At 44.1% G+C, this 19,183-nt stretch overlaps 1 protein-coding gene across 1 annotated transcript; it reads right to left on the reverse strand.

The window, feature by feature from the left end:
* Window positions 1-804: 804 nt before the first annotated feature.
* Window positions 805-14,391, reverse strand: SLC3A1 (solute carrier family 3 member 1; the record flags this gene model as incomplete). The annotated part of the gene is made up of 10 exons (XM_080615279.1): window positions 805-1,245; window positions 2,086-2,202; window positions 4,453-4,599; window positions 5,379-5,577; window positions 6,147-6,271; window positions 6,908-7,027; window positions 10,160-10,285; window positions 11,390-11,544; window positions 12,570-12,749; window positions 13,965-14,391. 10 exons carry the CDS (start codon window positions 14,389-14,391, stop codon window positions 805-807), a joined length of 2,037 nt encoding a protein of 678 aa, XP_080471405.1.
* Between the last annotated feature and the right edge of the window lie 4,792 nt (window positions 14,392-19,183).

Raw genomic sequence — 19,183 nt, forward strand, 5'->3', positions numbered from 1 at the left:
TTGCACTAAGTCAAATGCTTATCCTTCCTTTGTGTCACTGTAGGTATAATGTACATACACCCAGTGGAGATAAAAACCTGTGAACAAGTGTGACATTCAGTAGAGTTGTTTCAGTTGCTTACTCTGAGCTAACATATGCCCACCTCACCTACCTACTTGGGTAGAAAAAGGAATCGAGGAATGCAAATGCACTCTAACTCAGCGGAGGATGTGGAGGGGGGGAGGTGGTGTGAGACAATCAATTGGAAATGCAGTCCTGAGTGTAGAATTGAGCGTATTTGCTATACTTTATTGTTGTTCTTACTAATTTTGAGGATAATCAGCGCTCTAAGAGTTGAGAGAAGAGGTAAGCCATCACAACTTTTTGTATTAGACTTGCTTGCTTTTACCTATTTTAACAAATATAGGCACACTCCTTTAGGGTATGTTTTACAAATCTACAGCCATTTTTACAGTTACTTCATGAACTGCTTTAGATTCTGCAGGAGCTCTTAATGACCAGCAACCATAAGGACAGCACCCAGGAAGTACCTGTTCTCTTTCCTCACAGAAGTACATGCACTTAAACAGGACAGTTTTTAAGGCAGGTTTACTTTTATTCTCTACAGACCTTAAGGGGGAGTCTGTACCATACTTTTTCCTTTCCATCACCAGTACAGATGCAAGACAATTTAGTATCTGCTTTATTTTCAGGACATTTATTTTGTACACAGATGAAGTTTTAAAAGACAAAGTGAAATTTTTTAACACTTCCCTGAAACCAATGCTTTCTAAATCAACAGCTTGGTTTTTCTACTCCTGCACTTAACAGGTTGCATAGAGTAAATCGAAGGCACTGGAATAACAGGCTTTTTCTGCCACAAAACAATTTGTTTGAAAAGTTTTCATACTATGAACAGGCTTTGCTGTTTTATATTCAAGGATGAGGCCTTCTCCCATTTCAGTTTTAATTTGTTTGGTATTGACAGCTTTACCAGCATTGCTAAAATTAGTACTTAGTCTTACAGTAGCTTTAGGGGGAAGGTTAGGAACGACAGCTTTCAGGTCAATTGTTGATTCCTGCCCAAAATTGAGAACCATCAGAAAGACTCTGTCTAACCCATCCAGTTCCCTCACATACACAAAAACATTGCTGTCATTCCAGATGTAGCACATCCAGCCCCGATGAATGGGGAGCTCATTGTTGCGAAGTGAAGTTAGCTCTCTGTACAAATTCAGGGTTGAGTTGGACCAGGTCATCTGGATCTGCAACAGCCAGCATTAACAGTGTCATGTCTTTGTACTGAATGTAGGAAATGCTACTTACCTTTCACGCCCACCCAGCCTCCTGAGAACACACCTATTAGAAGTCCTTTTTGACAATTATCTCTATCATATTTGTCTGTAGATACCACTGAAAAACTGCTTTTTCACATGCACTTCCTTGGCATTTATGGAGTGGCAGAGACAGAGATTATGAGGCATGGCAGAATTTCCCCAGCGTTAATAACTGTTTCTTCCTCTCATGGTGTCCTTCGAGTACCGTTTATACAGGAGAAAGCCACAGCCATTCAAAACTTGATGCTGAGCTTTTTTCATTGAGTCTTATCTACTGCAGCCACAGGTTGGTTTTGTGTTTTATATTTTTCCTGACTTACATTTATTTTTTCTGTCTTCAATTCTGGTCAGTGCTGGAGAGCAGCAAAATCTGTTCAATTCACTGTTCTGCTTATGTTAAGAGATGGTCTATGGTTCTTGTTACAAGGCCAGTGCTTTCCATGGTAATAGAAATTAAAAGAAAAAAAAACAAAACAAAAGCAACCAGATTCCAAACTGATACTAAAATGGTTAAAAGAGTGTTAAAGAGCCAAATTGCCAGATCTACATCATAATTGCAGTTGCTCTGCTTGAATTAATGTAAATTACATATGCTCTTTGCTGCTGCAAGGATTTCCTTTTCTAGTAGAATTTGTGAGGATTCAGTGCTTTTTCTTCCCTTGAGTTTATTCTCAACTGTCAATTCCCACTCAGTAAAAGGAGTTGGAGCAAAATAGATACAGTAAGATATTTTTAGAGCATCAGTTTGTCAGACAGGCAGATACCTACTTCAACATTGACACTTTGGTAGTCGGGGTTAACAGGTAACCAGCTACTGTTGCCCTCAGTAAAACCAGCATTAACTTTGCCATCCCACTGCATGGGGGATTTCTCTGGAAAGGTCACCTAGAAAATAAAGTGGTGATTAGTATATTTACCCCTTAAGCAGCATGTTCTCACATCTTCCAAAAGATCACCATCTCAGTATTGCTTCCTTTAGTTTAAGTTAAAATTTAATGAGGAGGATGTAATCCTGCTCCAAATCTAAAGAGTACATAAGAATCAGAACTGTTACTGAAATGGAGAATGGATGGTCTCATGGATACTGCAGTGATGGGTAAAAAGTGGAATTCCCAAATGGCTCTACCAGGGTTGTCTCCCTTTGCAACAGATGGTTGGATAAAAGTCTACTAATGACAGCTAGGATATTCTGATGGATATCTAGCCATGCGGTGAGCAAATACATGGTAATGAGTCCTAAGAAGAGATAATGTTACAATCACAATAAATTCAAATACTCTTCAGTGTCTGTTCTTTTGTAACCATCACACTTTTCACCTTAGAACTCTTCAGGCTTACATTTGCAAGGGGTACGGTTTGGGCAGGATTGCTTGCATTAGAAAGATAAAATTATTTCCAAGTGCAAAAACTTTACTGAAAACCAGCTTCAGCTGATTGAAAAGTGTCAATGTGAAAAGGCTGAAATTCTCTTTCAAAGAATTCAGAAAAATTCCGGAAAAGCTTCCTCATTGTTATTGAGGAGCTGCCAAAAGATCTGACACTTGAATTTAATGATATAAGAGGGCATAAAATATGTTGCACATACTTGGAGTGTTTGTTTTCTATGAAAACTGGTTTTCATACAAAGGGCACTTTTCAATACAATCTGTCAGAACAGCAGCTCAACAAAAGAAATTGTCACTTTGCTTTGTGACATTATAAATAATGGGTTTCTCCTTTTAGCGTGTTCTGAAAAGCAGGGAAAAGAATCCTAAGTTTTGAGCACTGGTAACACTCCCTTTCATCTTTACCTCTTTTAGTTTCTCCTGAAGTATTTTAAATGCTGTGGCTAGAAACTATACCCTGAGCAAATACTCTGTGTCTTTCTAAGACTCCCGTTAATCAGGGAATCTTCCTCTCCAGGTTCAGTGGTTTTGTGTTGTTAGAAAGCAGAGAACCTCAGGGCAGCCAGTAACAGAGTAAACCTTGAGGAGCTGATGGCACGCCGCTTTACTGAAGAATATCATTCTGTGAGCAGTGAGCAAGTGCAGGAGACAGTTTGGCCTAGGTGCTCCTCAGAGGAAATGAGATTTCCTTTTATATCAGAGAATCATCTCACATCTGAATTGGACAAACCTAGTGGCAATCCTGTGCTTGTTCATGTATCTCATTCCTTTTGATGCAGAGCCATCCAACGCCACTGGTAATATCTCTGGGGCTGACTCCCTAATGGAGACTTTATACAGTGAAGCCAGCATCTGCCACAGGACTGTGTTTTTGTGGTGTTCAAATACAGTCATGAGAGGCAGAGCTGACCCATTCCCTTTTGAACATGACCTTTTCCAATCATGCCCATGCATCGTGGATAATGAAACACAACAGAAGTTGGGTATGATCACAGAAGAGACAGGGAATTACAGGGGCTGAATGTGAAAGCTTTTAAGCTACACAGGCCAGCACAGTGTGAAACATCTTCACGTTACTTTTAGCAGTGATCAAGTGAGCCAGATGCCTGGCTCCCAGGCTGAGGTACCTAAATCCTTTGTAGAAAGGGATCTAAAAGTCAAATGAAAAAAACCCTGCAGGACAAGCAAAAGCCACTTCTGCTTGCTACCAGCCAGTGCTGAGCAGGGCTGGTCTGTACTCCCACCCCATTCTGGAGACGCCTTCTTCAGAGCTTAGGCATGCTGTAGAGGACTGTGGCCTTTGCAGTCAGCAGGAGATGGCAGCTGTAGCTACGATCTGTCATGAACTCTGATTTCCTTTAAGTAGCAGCCAGGAAATAATGGATTTTGACACAGCAATTAGGATACTTCCATGGGAGGAAGGAGAAAGTGACTTGGTTCCTCTCTCCTCGGATGACTGCAACGCACCTCTCCTAAGCACTAGCCCAGGCCTGGTATTGGCACTTGCTGCTCTGGCAGAGGACAGAAACTGGGGACCATGACTGCAGTCTAGCAGTTCAGACACACACCAGGGCCTTGGCTCTGGTTTCTGGCCTGGGCATGTGCTGTGCAATGGTTTTGCTATGGGGAACACAGAAAACCATCTAACAGTGATAAAGACTGGTTTGGTTAACTCAAGTTCTATTTTTGAGAGTTCTGTTACTCGGAACTAACCAACAACAGGATCAGAGTTTTTACGCTCTTCACTTACACTTTCTGATGCGATGTTCTCCATGCCAATTTCTTCACCGTAGTAAGTTACTGGAGTACCAGGGAGGGTTAAAAGCAGCATGTTCATAACATTGACATACTCTTTCCCAATCCGAGATGAAAGCCGAGCAACGTTAGGGCTTCCAACCTGAAGGAAACATCATTTGTTAAACGCAAATGTCCATGCAGATGTGAAATGGGTTAACTAATTTTAACAAGGCAGTGGGGTTTTTTTCTCTTTCATTTTTGATTTCCCCTCCAGGCCTGTGAGGGCAACTATCTTTTATCTTGGTGCCATTAATACAAGCTTCTGGCCGAAGTAATTTAGCGCACAGAAGCCCTGCCAGCATCACGAGGCAGGAGTGAGGAGAGATGACAAATAACAACTCTCCACAATTACAATTCCCCCCAATTTCTGCCGTTTTCTCTGCTGTGTGAAGGTGGGGCTTGTTCTGAAAAGATCTCTTGAACAGCCCAGATGTGCTTCCCAGCGAGGTTTCAGGTTAACTGCCCTTAGCTGCAAGCTGTGTTCTTTCCTGGCCCCAGGAGGTTTACAAAGTTCATCGCACTAAGTCAGCTTACGGCCACAGATAATTGTACTGATCCCATCCTCGCTGCTGGTTTAAGCCAATGCCCCATTTTACACTGAGGGAGAGGCATGACTATAAATTCCCTTCTGTCACCCTTGCACGGGGAGTGTAGCTTAACCAAAGGGCAAGGCAGCCGGCTGGCACCAACACCTGTGACTACAGCAGCAGAGGCTTTCACATGGTTATCTACTGTAGCACAGCCAGGGGCTTAGCCTGCTGCTGATCCCACTGAAATCAGCTGGGGAGGGGAGGTTTCTATCTCCATAAGAGGAACTATCACCCATAGATGAACTATAGGAACAAGCTCTTCTTATCAGAGTTGGTCTAGAACTCTTACCGCCCAGTTTGGCCATTTTCCTGCAGGCATGTTTTTCATCCACAAATTGACAGCTTCAAAAATACTGTTGCCTGATAGATTTTTCATGTTAATTAGGTTGAAATTGAAAGGAAAATCTGCTTCTTGGACAAAAGTTGTTCCATAATACATCATTGTTGCTTCCATGTCTTCCTTGTCATCACCATCAGAACCCATAAATCTACAAAGGAGTATACAAATACCATTTTTGCACAGAGCAGAAAGAAGCTAGGAATGGTGTTGGACATTCATATAAAATAACACTGCATTAAGAATCACATTCCCCATCAAACAAAGGTTAATACAGAGAAAAATATTTTGTAAAGCAGACAAGGAGAAATTCTCCTCGGAAACTTCAAGAGTCAACACAAGGCTGTAAGTATCTGACCAAAGACTTATCTTTCTGGATCCACATCCACACACTCCATTCCAGCAACTTCCAAGCTTTCCTTTGGAGAAAAGGTCCTGGGGATCCCCCAAGTTGAATATGAGCCAATGATGTGCCCTTGTGGCAAAGTTGGCTAATGGTGTCCTGGCCTCCATTAAGGAAGAGTGTTGTCAGCAGGTTAAGGGAGGGGAAGTGATAGCACAGCCTATGCACCGCTAGTTGCATTTGAGGAAAAAACTTTTTATGGCATATTATGGTACTAAAAAACAAAAATCAAAACAAAAAAACACCACCAACATTTTATTCCTAGGAAGAAGCTGATGAATATTAGAGAAAAATTCACTGGCTGCAATAATGATTACCTGTATCGGCCAGGTTCACTGCTGAACTGATTCATAGTGTGACGGAAGCTACGGATGATATCGTGCATGCCAACTTGTGTGGTCGTGTAGTCATGGTAGAGTTGGGAATAGGCAGTGATATTCTCCTTAAGGAAGGATACAATATTTCCCATTAGTTCACCAATATTTTAGGTTTCAGAATTCTCCAAATTCTTTCCATCTTTTCCTGAGACAATGCACCAGTCCAGATATGTTTTAACTGAAGTGAGTTTAGCATATCAGTGCTAACAGTGCAGAGCTGAACTGCACTTGGGAGCTGTAAAGATACAGCAGAGGGCTGATTATTTTGTATTCCATCCTTCAAGAGGGAAGGCCCACTGACTGCAGCACTAAGCAACTGAGCCCACCTGCAGCAGGCTCCCCAAACGCAACCAATGAACTATTAAAATCACAAAACTGGTCTTTTTAGAATATAAATTGTAAAGCAGATTATTTGAAACAGAAAACTGAAGGCAACAGTGTCAGAACAGAAATACAAAGTGTGTATGGACACTTCTGCTCCCACCCATGGTGCTCCTGCTTGCAGGTATCTCACTGACCTACACTTCAGCTCAGGGGCTTCTTTTTGTACATGCTCCTGCAGAGCAAAGAGCCACGCACCTTCCAAAGTACACCACTTATCAGTCTTCTTAAAGCCACAATAAAGAACAAAGAGTAAAAACATACACGCTCTCCCCAGTAGCAAATACAGGCCAAAAGCAAAGACACAACATATACATTACTGGATTCTGGGACTTGTTCACTAGAGGCTCATCTCGGAGATGGTTTGCTTCTAGGAGGTACTTCACAGCGCTGAAACTAAATCCATCAATCCCTTTGCCGAGCCAAAATTTGATGATGTCCTAGACGAAGGTAGAAGTTGAGAAGTCCAAGTGAGCCCACTGCATTCAAAATAGTATATACTCGAAAAGAAAACTAAACCTGTTAGGTGGTATGAATATGCAACGATTTATTTTGTAATTTGTACTTCACATTTTACTAGAAGTCAGACTGAAGTCTAAATAAAGCATGTCTTGTTATTTCATCCCATATAAAGGAAAAAAGACTGGCCTGTAACTTCTCCCATGGAGACCAAAGCCAGGCCATGCCTTACTAAAAGCCATTTCTGATCTCATCCATCAAAACAATTGGGCTCAGGCTAAGTGCTGCTGTTGCTGAACACCCATCATGGCTGCGCACAGTTAGAACGCATTGATTCAAATAGGCAGGAATATGCTGGTCTGCACAGACCTTGTGCCATTAATATTCTTTTTATATAATAGAGCTCTTAAAACATTTGATGCAAAATGTTTATGTTATTTGCAGGCTTATCTGTTGATTTGCAGGCACATGGAAAATTATTTTATCCAAGTTAACTGCTTTCAGTTCCTAATTTCACTATCAGTAAAATTATATCCTACTTCATTAGCTATTATATTACTATAGTTTTAATTGCTCTAGTTTTAAACTACTCTGAAGTTCAGTCCCTCCTGAGCTGTTTCTGTAAATGTTCTTGTAGATCAGGTACTCTGCTATATCTGAGGACAAAAACTGCTTTTTAAAGACAGCTATTGAATTGCCCTTATTTAAGGTGGGACGTACACTTGTCTCAGTGGGCTGGAGCAGAACCAGTCCACACTCCAGCTTCACAGGTTTTTGTTTGGCAAGTAAAGACTCCGCCTTGCTGAGTCGTACTTTCTCATAGAGCCATGCTGAAAGCAGCAGCTCTCGTGTTGTCTGTCCAATACCCAATCCACCAAACCTTAATTCCTGCTTACACGAGTGCTCATCACAGAGGCAGCACCAGGTATCAGCAGTGCAAGTATCAAGTACTGATATCGTACTCATTTATGCAAGAAAGCTACAACGTGCTGGCTGCTGAGTTTCATTGCCCTGTGGCTAAACCAAAGACTTGAGACCGTCTGGAAGAGTCCATTTGCTTGCTGCTCAGTCCACCTACCCTTCTGAAACAGGGCTTTGAATTAAGGCACTAGACAAGGATTATTCTTTAACATGCAATTAATGATGCTCATAAGCATTTACCATAGGTTGGTGTTACCAGGCCAAACTTCATAGTTTTTGTTTCATCTCTTTGCATAGGAAATGCAGCATCCATTTGCTACTGGAGCTTCAGTAATGTCTCAAGTACCATTAAAAAGCCATTTAGCCAGGAGCACTGAAAAGTATGTGCAATGCTAGGAAAAAAAGATGCAAGTGGCAAGATGTGGTGTTAAGTATCAAGACAGACAGGTTACTTGTGGAGTTCTCCAAGCATCACTCGCAAAAGCAGCCTCATTTCATGCCTTCACTAACAAGAATGTGTTTCATTTCTCCATGTACATGCAGTGCCTGCCATGAGGGGGGAGGCCCCATAGAGACAGAGACCAGCACAAAGTGGGCAGCTGTGAAGGCTTCCACGGAAGAAATGCCTCAGAATTCTACAGTACAAAGTAGCAAACACTGAAGGACTAAATCAAAACACTTGAAGTAGCTGATGGGGTACAACTTTTAAGGGGGAAAAACCATATTAAAAAGATTAAAAGCATCAACTGTCCATGTTCAGGCGCACTGCCCCGTATTTTAAGGAGTTCCACATTGTCTGCCTGGAGATGTGGTGCAAACGGACATGAGGTTTCATCACAGCACCGCCACCTTGCCTTGGTGAGGCACTCTTGCTGTGATTGCTGTCCATGTGTCTCCACTGTAAAGTCATCAGAGGTGTAGACAGACCGAAACTCACTATCTGCCCCTTATCCACAAGCCCAGGTGTTCCTTGTGATTCAGATCGGCATTGTCTCCCTTTCCTGAAAATGCAAACATCTCTTTGCTAAAACCAGGTGCCAGCCCCACATTTAACTGGCTAATTCACAGCTCCTTTTATCAACAAAGACTCATCTCAGCTTGAGTGACTTAGCTCTGTTTCAGCACAGGCTTCAGTGGGAGAGCCGCTCTACCTTCCATGTCAATCCCTCCACTAACTGTTGTTGACACAACATCCAAACCCACCTAAGTGCCTTCATCCTTAGCTATTGATGGAGGCTAGAGCTGAAAGCAGTTAACTGCTTCCAGGGAGCACTCATGTTGGATTATCTGAGTAATAGCACCAACTTCAAAGCAAGGAACAGCAATCCTGGGACACAGAGAGAGAAGTACCTACACCACTGCAAGGTTCTGCCCAGACATCTTTTCTGTTCAGTTTGTTCAGTTCTGGCCATCCACAGTTGAGAAAAACCTATGAGGAGTAAGTAGGGGCTAAACAAAGGGATGAAGAGCCTCTCACTTCAGGAAAGACTGGAAAATCCCAGCCCATTTAATCTACCCTAACAAAAGCTTAAGAGGGATGTTGTCACACATAAGCATAAACAAGAGTGGGGGGATGTTGTCACAGATGGAAAATAAGTAAGCATAAACAAGAGTGGGAACAGCTATTTGAGCTGAAGGACAGGTTTGATTTACAGAGGGGCAAGTATCAGCAGTTTGCAGATAAGGTTAGGTTGAAATGCAGGGGGCTCCTGAAGCATCAAAGCAATTTTAAGATAGCCTTCAGTGGGAAGGGAAGGGGAAAGGGAGGGCCTTTTAAAGAGCAATCTCCAGTTCCAAAACCCCATCAAGATCTTGCCGGGCAATTGTGAGAGCAGGGGACTTAAGAGAGCAAAAAATGCCATAGTTGAACCTTTGTAAAGTCCAGAGGGCTGTAACGGCACCCTCTGCCAATGCTTCCGCTCAAGGACGGTTTTAGTCGTGTGCTTGTTTGCTTTTAAATTAAAAAGACTTGAAGCAAAGTGGCTCCGCACTGGAAGCATTACAGCACAAAGCTTGAGTTTTGCTTATACACTTCTTGTTTGCCTGGACACCTTTTTGTTTCAATGGCTTACATACGCTGCAATCCTTGGATTTCTTCCAGCTATGTTTGTGCTACAGAATTTACACTCATCAGAGAAATGAAGTGCAGGTAGCTGCTTTGCTGTTGGCGCAGCGGCAGGGTTCGTACTTACATGGATTTCCTGTTGGACAGCGAGGCTGCGGAAGTTTAAGTCCGGCTGTTCTTTCCCAAACTGATGAAAATAACACTGATTCCTCACATCGTCAAACTGCCAGCTGGAATCCCCATAGACACTCACCTGCTCGGGTAAGGGAGGAGGATAATCAGGAATCCCGGTTTAACAAACATGCTCTTATGCATACACTTTAAGCTGTGGTGCATGTAATAAAGCACCAAATGTCTCATCAGTGGACTAGATTTTGAGTAGCGTTTGTACTTCGGTTTTACATTTCCCTCTCCCACTCATTGCTCTCCCTTTAGGTGTGTTTTACCATGTGTATTTGCTGCTCAGGGTTCTGTTTCATTCTCTTTTTTTCTTTAAGTAGGCTTTCACTGGGAATTATTCAGAATAGAGGGGAAAACATGGGTGAGAACTTTGCTTTTGGAATTGTTTTTCCTAAATCTTACCAAAACCAGCTTTAATTATATATAATATATATATATATAAATACATATTATATATAAATATATATAAAAATATATATAAATATATAAATATAATTTTATATAAAATAACTGAGCTTTCTGCAATCTGGTATTACCCCTTTGAAGCACCACCAACAGTCAGCATGGTAAGATGTTAACTTTGTCAAAACCTCTGTAATAGAAGATTCCAAAGGCTGGGATAACTCTTAATACTAAGTTTAAAGAGAAGCTACACAAGCTGGTACAAAATATTCATTCCACCTCGAGTTTTCAGAACATAAAAGCTCCTGATCGTGCACCCATCAGTTCAGACTTCAAGTAAATACATTTGAAACAGGCAACACACATTCTGGGGCCCGATCACCTTCCAGAAGAAGGAAAAAAGCCAAGAACACACTCATTTGTTTCCCTCCCCACCAACCGTGGTTGCAGAGGAGCTGAGAGGAAGTTTCTAGAGGGAAGCACCCCGTCACAGAAGGGGACACGTGTGAACGACTTGTGCATAATCGTCCCCTTTGTGTTTAAGGAGTGAAGGTTTAACACTCAGGTAAAGAAACACAAGCAATTCGTTAAATTCTGTTTGAAGGAGGAACCGCTCGCCCCGAGATGGTTTAAATCTGCGCTTGCTCATTGAGTAACATCCGTTTGAACGTCTTGCAGGCATTCACAACCCAGCACACACTGGGACAGATCTGTTACAGCTGGGTTTGAGATGTGGCCGCCTGCAATCAGCTTGGTGTTTGCCTCCGGTGCTTACCCAGTTGTTTGGAGGAGTGATGGAACCCGCAGCCTGGCCGCAGTCCTGCCAGATGTAGTAGTCTGTGTACTTGCCGGTGCGATTGCGACTCAGCTGGAACCACTGGTGTTTGTCACTGGTGTGGTTTGGTATTAAATCCATTATCACTTTTAGCCCTTAAAAGTCAAACCATAAACCAACCATTTACATGGAGGCTTTTCAGACAAAGTTCATCTCTTTTTGTTTCGATGCAGTATCACAAGTGATTTGGCTTCTTACATCCCAGAGGTCTGGCAAAGGAGAGAGGCAAAAACACCCCAAAAGCTCCAAACTACCAACGCAGACTAACTAGAGCCTGAAGGCAGCTGCAACACATCTGGCTGGTACTGTTCTCCCAGCCCATTGTTGGGGAGGGGAAGAAGGAGGGAGAAAAGAATCAGATTTCTGCTGTTAAGAACCATTTCCATTAACTCTGGCTTCATATCTGTCTCCCACACCTCCTAGATGGGAAAGACATCTCATCAGTCTAGCATCAGTGAACACATGTTCTTCCTCACCCTTTCTTAAGACTAGAGAGTTTTTGAAACCCCAGATGTTTTGGGGCCTGGCAAACCATTCCGCATTCACCCTACAGCTGTAAGAGGAAACACCTTTTGGAGCAAACCATTTGGTCTAAGGCATAAAGACACCAACCAAGGATGCAGTCACAGGAAGGAAGCGTATGTTCCCTCCCAAGCCTGTAATTGTTTTCCTGCCTGCTTCAGAAAGCAGCCATCAGTCATAAAATTCAGTCAAAACCAATCACGCCTCAGCTCAGGCGATGGATGCCCACACCATACCCACCAGGGAGCACAGACAGCACATCAGCCCCAACACCCATGAGCATCCTCAGTGGGGAGCGTGCCTTGCAGAGGACAGAGCAGCCTGACGGTGCTGTTGTAGCTCCCTGCACCTTCAGTCCTGCTCCCAGCACTACCCCAATGCCCATGGGTGTGAAATGGCAATGGCAGGGCTCATGTTGCTGTGGAGCTGATGCAGACTTACCACCGGTATCTCCATCTGCCTCTGCTCAACACCCCCATGGGGGAATCACCAGATACGTGAGCTGAAATCTCAGATCACAACCCAGCGCTGTGAGGTGCGCCTGTATGGTCTGAATGAATGTCTTAAAAGAGTTATTTTGCTCAGAGCTGCAGCTTACCTCTGTCGTGGATGGCTGCAAGCAGGTTCTCAAAATCGCTCATTGATCCAAACATGGGATCAATGTCATAGAAGTCTTCGGCACCATACCCAAGGTCTTTTAAGGGGGACTTATAGAAAGAGGTGATCCAGATAGTTTTTATATTCAAATACGTAATATGGTCAAGTTTTTCTTGGATACCTGTTTAAAAGAACAGAGCATTGTCTGTTTAGGAAGACAAAATATACTGGTGAAATAAGTTTGCTGTGGGTACAAAGAGGGTACACAGGTCCCTTGGATGCACAACCAACCCCTGTTTTCAGGGGTGCCACGGCAATCGTGATGTTTCTTCAGGGATAGAAGATCACAGAATGGAACCATTCAAAGCCACTTTTACAAAGGAGGTAAAGCAGGAATTAAAGAACATCAGATCAAACCAGATCTCTATTCTGCATCGTAAAAATATTTACAATTTGATTTAATAAAGTTAATTCTCACTTCTGGAAAACTCCTGTATTTTGTTAAAATGCAGCAACAGCATTGCTTTCCCATTGCAAAGGAACAGCCATTAATCCTCGAACCACCCAAAGGGAAGCACAATTTTAATGCAAAGACCGCAGGTTTTCCCTGCCTTAGGAAAGGTCTTGTATGGAGTTTTTCTGTTGTTTGCTGTAAGGGCACCTCACTACAGCCTCCCCTAGCATTTCTAAACCCAAATCTTTCCTGTCTTCCTGGCACACCACTACTGGCACGTAACTACAGAAACAGTTCCTACTCTTCACTTGTCAGCAGAACATATTACAGCTGGGGCTTCCTGTCTAGAAATGGCCCATTATAGTGTTGATCCTTCTCTTCCTCAGTCTCAGCTAAGGTATTGGCAAGTGGCATTGCCTCCTGGTATGGGGTACACCTTCTCAAGGCATTAAGAGCTCAAAAGCACCCAGGCCATGAAGAAGAAGTAACGCATCCTTCTCTCCTCTTTGTCAGTTTTATTTTCCCCTCAGTCACTTTTCCTTAAGGAAAACACTTGCCAACGCAACACTGCAAAGTGCTCAGCACCACTTGTGCTCCTGCGTGACCTCAGTTTTGTAGGGATACTTCACCCTGATGGCAGTGGTGCTGCTTCTTGCCCTCATCCCCACCTCTAAACATGCAAACTCCAGGCTTAGACTTAGCAACTTGAGCAAGCAATTCCTAGCATTATTCAGGACAGTGTGAGTTGCCATTAATGATTAGTCAGACAACTTTTCTTCCCTTCTCCATTAGGGTGGCTTTCTCAATTGGACTGTATGGTGATTTTGTCAATATATATGCATATATATATATATCTGCACATGCACACACAGATATATAGACATATACACACAGACAACTGCTACATAGCTTTGCACATACCAAGAATGGAAATTCACCCACCTTTCAGATCCCCATTCCCATCCATGTCACTGTCCTTGAAGGAACGAGGGTAGATCTGGTAAATAGGACCAGCCTGCCACCAGTCAAGGCACTTTGGAGAGAGAGCAATAATGGTAATCGTGGCACATACAAGCAGGACAGCAGTGGCAGTTATGAGCCAGAAGAGAATCTCCCTGGTGACTCTGTACCGGGCTTGGCTGGAGAACTTGAGCAACACTTCCTTCGGCATCCCTGCGTAAGGCTTCAGCACCGGCTCCTCTGTAGCTGCTGCATCCACCTCAACAGTGCACGCTTTCGGCACTTCTTCTTGGGTACTGGAGCTGGTCCCCTTGTCATCAACAGCCTCATTTTGAACAAACCCGTTGTTCTCCACACCCCCCTTCTCACTCAGCTCTATAGGTAAGCTCTTCGCTTCCTCCTCAACCATTTCACTTCACACGTCTTGTCCTAGAGACTCTGGCCACAGCACAGAGGTGTTGCCAACACACCTTTGTTCAGTGAAATGAGAAGCAGCATAATTAGCCCTTGGGTTTATAATCAATCCTCACCGAGTGGACAAAGTTCAAGAAGAGGCAAGAAGGGCAAAGTGCTCCTGCTCTTCTGCATAACAGGCATCCTCAGCGAGGTCACAACACACTGTGAGAACGTGCAGTCTTCCAGGGAGGTAAGCTTATTGCTCTGCCAGCCAAGCAGAGCTGGGTTTACTGCTGCTTTCTCCAGCACACCGAACTTCCTTTTGCCAGCAAGAGAAAGTGATGGGTTTTTTAACCATTAGAAGATGCAGTGAAGATGCAGCCTTCCAGACTGGTCAGGGTCTTCCCTGCCTAAAGCAGTCTGAGCATTAATGAGTAATTTAAACGTGGCCAACAAGTCAAGGAGGTGTTGACAGCTTGCGGCCCAAAGCAACAATACAAACTAAGGAAAGACAAAAGGCCGGCTGCGCTTTGTTTCTCACACCTTTGAAAAGCAAACCCCACCAGGCTAACCCAACCCAGCCCACCCACAAGCCTTAAGCAGTGACAAGGGTAACGCACATTCCAATCCTGCCATTCACAGCATGTCACAGGCTGCTACACCCAGAGCTGTCCTAGGGTCAGGACAGGATAGCTCAGCACCAGCACGAGCAAGACTCAGGGGAGAAAAACCAAACCCTGCTGTCCAATATTACTATTATTGTTAATTATTTGATTAAAGGAAAGCAGCTTTTCCTTTCTCCTTTCCTCCCTTTCTACTACTCAGGCCAGGAAAAAAATCCGTGCCCAAAGTCTACACAAGCGTGCACAGATTTACGCATCAATGTGCCCTCAGCCCCAGCTGCCCTGAAGCCAGTGAGCCTGCATCCACCAACAGATCCCCTCCAGCCAGTGCCCCCTGCCAAAGGAAGCACAAGGCAATGTATGTTTGCCAAAGAGCTGCCTTATCACACGTAAAAGCAATCACCTGCCCACGACCTTAGGGTCAGGGTCCCACCGAAACTCCCATGGGAAACTGCAGCGGAGAAAAGGTTGGGTTTGGCCTCAAAAAAGTATTTATGACGTTTGCCTCAAACAGTGACAGGAGTTTACAAACTAATGACTGAATTCAGCGTGAACCAGTTCAAATGAGTAAAAAATGTGTTATCCATTGACAAGCTGAGCTAAGAAGAGGTCTTTTTCTCTGACAGATTGGAGCTTTTTCTTCCCTTTCCTCACAGCAGTGCCTGGCAGCGACCTCACCCTGTGCAGAGCCAGGTCGTGCCCAGAGCATCTGAGGTCAGAAGCTTGTATTCGGTACAAAGCCAACTGCTCCTCCACCCTGTTTCAGCTGTTTAACTTCATTCATTTCCAATTAAAATGGGAAACGTGTAAATACAGAAGAGTTCTGAGGCTGCACCACGTACACCTCGAGGCCTCAGTGCTCCCATCCTGCTGCTTCCCCCAGCCCCAGAGGCTTAAACGTGCCCACGACTTCCTGCACTACCCAAAGGCTCCTCCAAGCACCCAAGCACAGCAGAACATAAGAGCAAAGAATGACCACAGCACTGCTGCCTGCCACGAGAAGTCTGGGAGCTGACTCAGCACCCTCAGCCTGGGGAGCTGTGAGGTGTTGGGCTCTGTTTGTTTGGGGCGGCTTTGATTGTCTGCCCCACCGCTGTGCCCCGCTCCCTTTTCTCCCCCTAGACCATATTGGTAAATTGTGGGGCTGCCCTAATGCAGAACTGGAGTTGGGAATGCAGATCTGAATATATGTGTAAATCTGTGTTCTGTGCCTTTGTTTCTATATTTATGCACACAGAGCCCCCAGCAATGTGTCTGACCTCCAAAACCCTCCTCACTCACCACAAGAACAAAGCCAAGTCTCTCAGATCCTGATACTGTGCAAAACCAACACCTGTAAGATAAGGCTCGGCTCCTGCTGTGACATTTACAAAGAGAGGGGTAAAGTGTATGAAAAAAAGAGTTGAAGACAGACGTTTATTGAAAGAAGCCAACTAGGAGTAACCCTGACACGCAGATCATACATTACTTACCCAAGCAGCTTCCTACCGGGCTAATGGGAACAACCTCTGCATTTGTAGAGAACACAAAGGATGTATTCATGCTAGAAGACAACAACACGACAAAACAGCAAAGTGTTAACAGTGACATCTCAACCAGACATTGGTGCTGCTTTTTCCTTTCTCCGTTCCTCTCTAATGTCACCCCTGATGCATGAGCCCACAGAGGCAAGGCTGCTGGCTTGTGTGGTACCACATGATGACTGCACCATGCACTGCTTGTCACAAGTCACTGTCAGCATCTTTTCTGAAGAACACAGCTGGAATTTGAGGATCTTCTTGTTCACCATTGTCCTGGGTTCAGCAGTAGCAGTCATTTTTCTCCTTCTCAGTAGCTGGTGCAGTGCTGTGGTTTTGACTTCAGCCTGAGAACAGCGCTGATAACACCGATGTTTTTAGCTGCTGCTCAGTAATGTTCACTCTGACCAAGGGCTTTTCAGTCTCGTGCTCTGCCAGTGAGGAGGGGCACAGGAAGCAGGAGGAAGCAGAGAGAGGACGCCTGACCCAAACTAGCCAAAGGGGTATTCCATACCACAGGAAGTGTATGGCTCTGCAGCTGGAACTAAAGACTGGGAGAGAGCTTATTCTGTTAACAGCTTACCCCCAATCACACACGGAATCTGCAGAGGACCAGGGACCTAACCCCATGTCACCCAAGCACTATGTGAGTACTACTAGTACCGAGTACTACTGAACAAAACACTGCTGAAACTCTGGTTCCAAGTATTTCAGCCTCCCTCTGGTCACAATTGCCTGCACGGACTTGTACACTGATTTAAAGACAGAGAGAGGTTACCCTTCATGTGCTAACTTCTTACGAGTGAAAAAGGCCGATTTAGTATCTCAGTAGGTAAAGCCACCGCTGCTCTCTGTACAGACCATCCGGAACCCATGACTTCCCCCTCATTCTAACACCCTGGAGCACAAGGGCCAATGCTGGCTCTGCAAACCCCACTGTGCAGGAACCCTGTCTTCAGAGGAGCCCCCTCTTGTCCTAATATAATCCCCAAGTAACACTTGAAGGCTTACTTACATCTTAAGTAGGACAGATTGTGCCTTAATTGCCAAGTGTGAGGCTGAAAGGAGGATTATGCTGCTGTGGTAGATAAACAAAACATGCAGGAGCCAGAGGCCGTGTACAGATGAATCCCTGTGTGCTACCTCAGCCTTCTTCCAGTGTCTACATAGATACAGGGACACACTCTAGTTTAAGGTCAGAAGAGAACATAAACCACCTTGGAAACTACTAAGTAGCTCTCTTGGTGAATACAGACTGTGCTTACAGCCAGATTTCAATCGCATTTCAGATCAGCTCCGCCTTGCTGCATATAAGAGCTGAAGCACAAGCAGGTACCAGCAGAGCAAAGTACGCTTAGGGCAGATGTGGACCTTGAATACCAAACATTTTTGTATAAAACCCGTATTGAAAATACAGCAAAGGAGCTTAAAATAGGTCTGGATGATCAAGTACCTTGGAGGACAAGCCCAGGAATCTGGTACCTCCTCCTCAATGTATTTAGAAATAGAGCCACACAGGTTTTATTTTGTATTACTGATCTACTTTTCCCCCTCTCCTCATCTTGAGGAGCTGCTCACCTTGGAATTATTTGATAAAGGAAAACTGTGAACTTTATCTTCGGAGAGGCAGATCGCCGGCGATTTCCACTGAACTTTAACTTTTGCCTTTTAAAATGCATTCTATGCATGCAGGCATTATGCTTCTGGCTTGCTCTCAAGCAATTCTGAAATGGTTCCCTCCTGGGCAATTCTGTAGTTTAGCAGGAGTAACCAGCCAATGCAACCGCATTAGCAGAATCCACTGAAAAGCATTAAGTAGTAAAGAAAACACTTGCTATTCTGTGCCACTCTGTTTACCTCAGGGTTAGATAGGGAAACAAAACCAACCTGTATGTGGGCAGTAATAGGTGCTATCTCCACACAGATTGCCATGGTTATTTCTGTAAGATGGAGGGGTTAATTTCCACAAGTATTCCTTATATATAATTATTTAGATGCACCGGCTAAGCAGTCTGCTGTTTGATGCTATACAAATGCCAAGTAGCTCACCGGTTATTACTACACATATTACACCAAAAACCATCCAGAGGGGTGATTAAGCGCCCTAACGTGCCAAGTGTAGGAAGATGCTTATTGTTAAAAAGTTCTCTTGCCTAATGCTGTTTCATTAAGTGGTTTGTTACCACTGGAACAGGTCTGACATAATGCACTTTAACCTCATGATTTACAGAATCAGCGCCAGCTTCACACCCATGCAAAGAGGCAAACACCGAGGTTGTCAGTTTTCCCCCAGTGGCTCCCACAAGGCTGATGGATAAGCTGACCTTTAAAGCTATGTTTCATTCAGCACCAAAAGTCCTCCCCTGATGCAGAGGGCAGCTATCGAGAGAGAGATGCTCTCGAGAAACAAGCTTCGGACGCAGCATCTTTTCCCCTGGGCATCCTTGAGTGTGTGTGGGGTTTCTGCTATCAGCCTGCAGCCTGGAGTCCTGAGGGGTGGCAAAATGCAATTGCGTGGGACCCTGCGATGTGGTTTGGTGGGGTTTTTTGCTGGTTTTTAAATGCTTTTAGTCCACTAATGGACTCCGTGATTAAAGGTTAATGGCGCTATAAAAGCTGCAATTAGTTACTGCTCAGCTCATGTCATGTTTCAGGGGTAGGTTTT

The sequence above is a fragment of the Psittacula echo genome, assembly GCF_963264785.1.
Source record: "Psittacula echo genome assembly, chromosome: 4".
Taxonomy (NCBI): Eukaryota; Metazoa; Chordata; class Aves; order Psittaciformes; family Psittacidae; genus Psittacula; species Psittacula echo.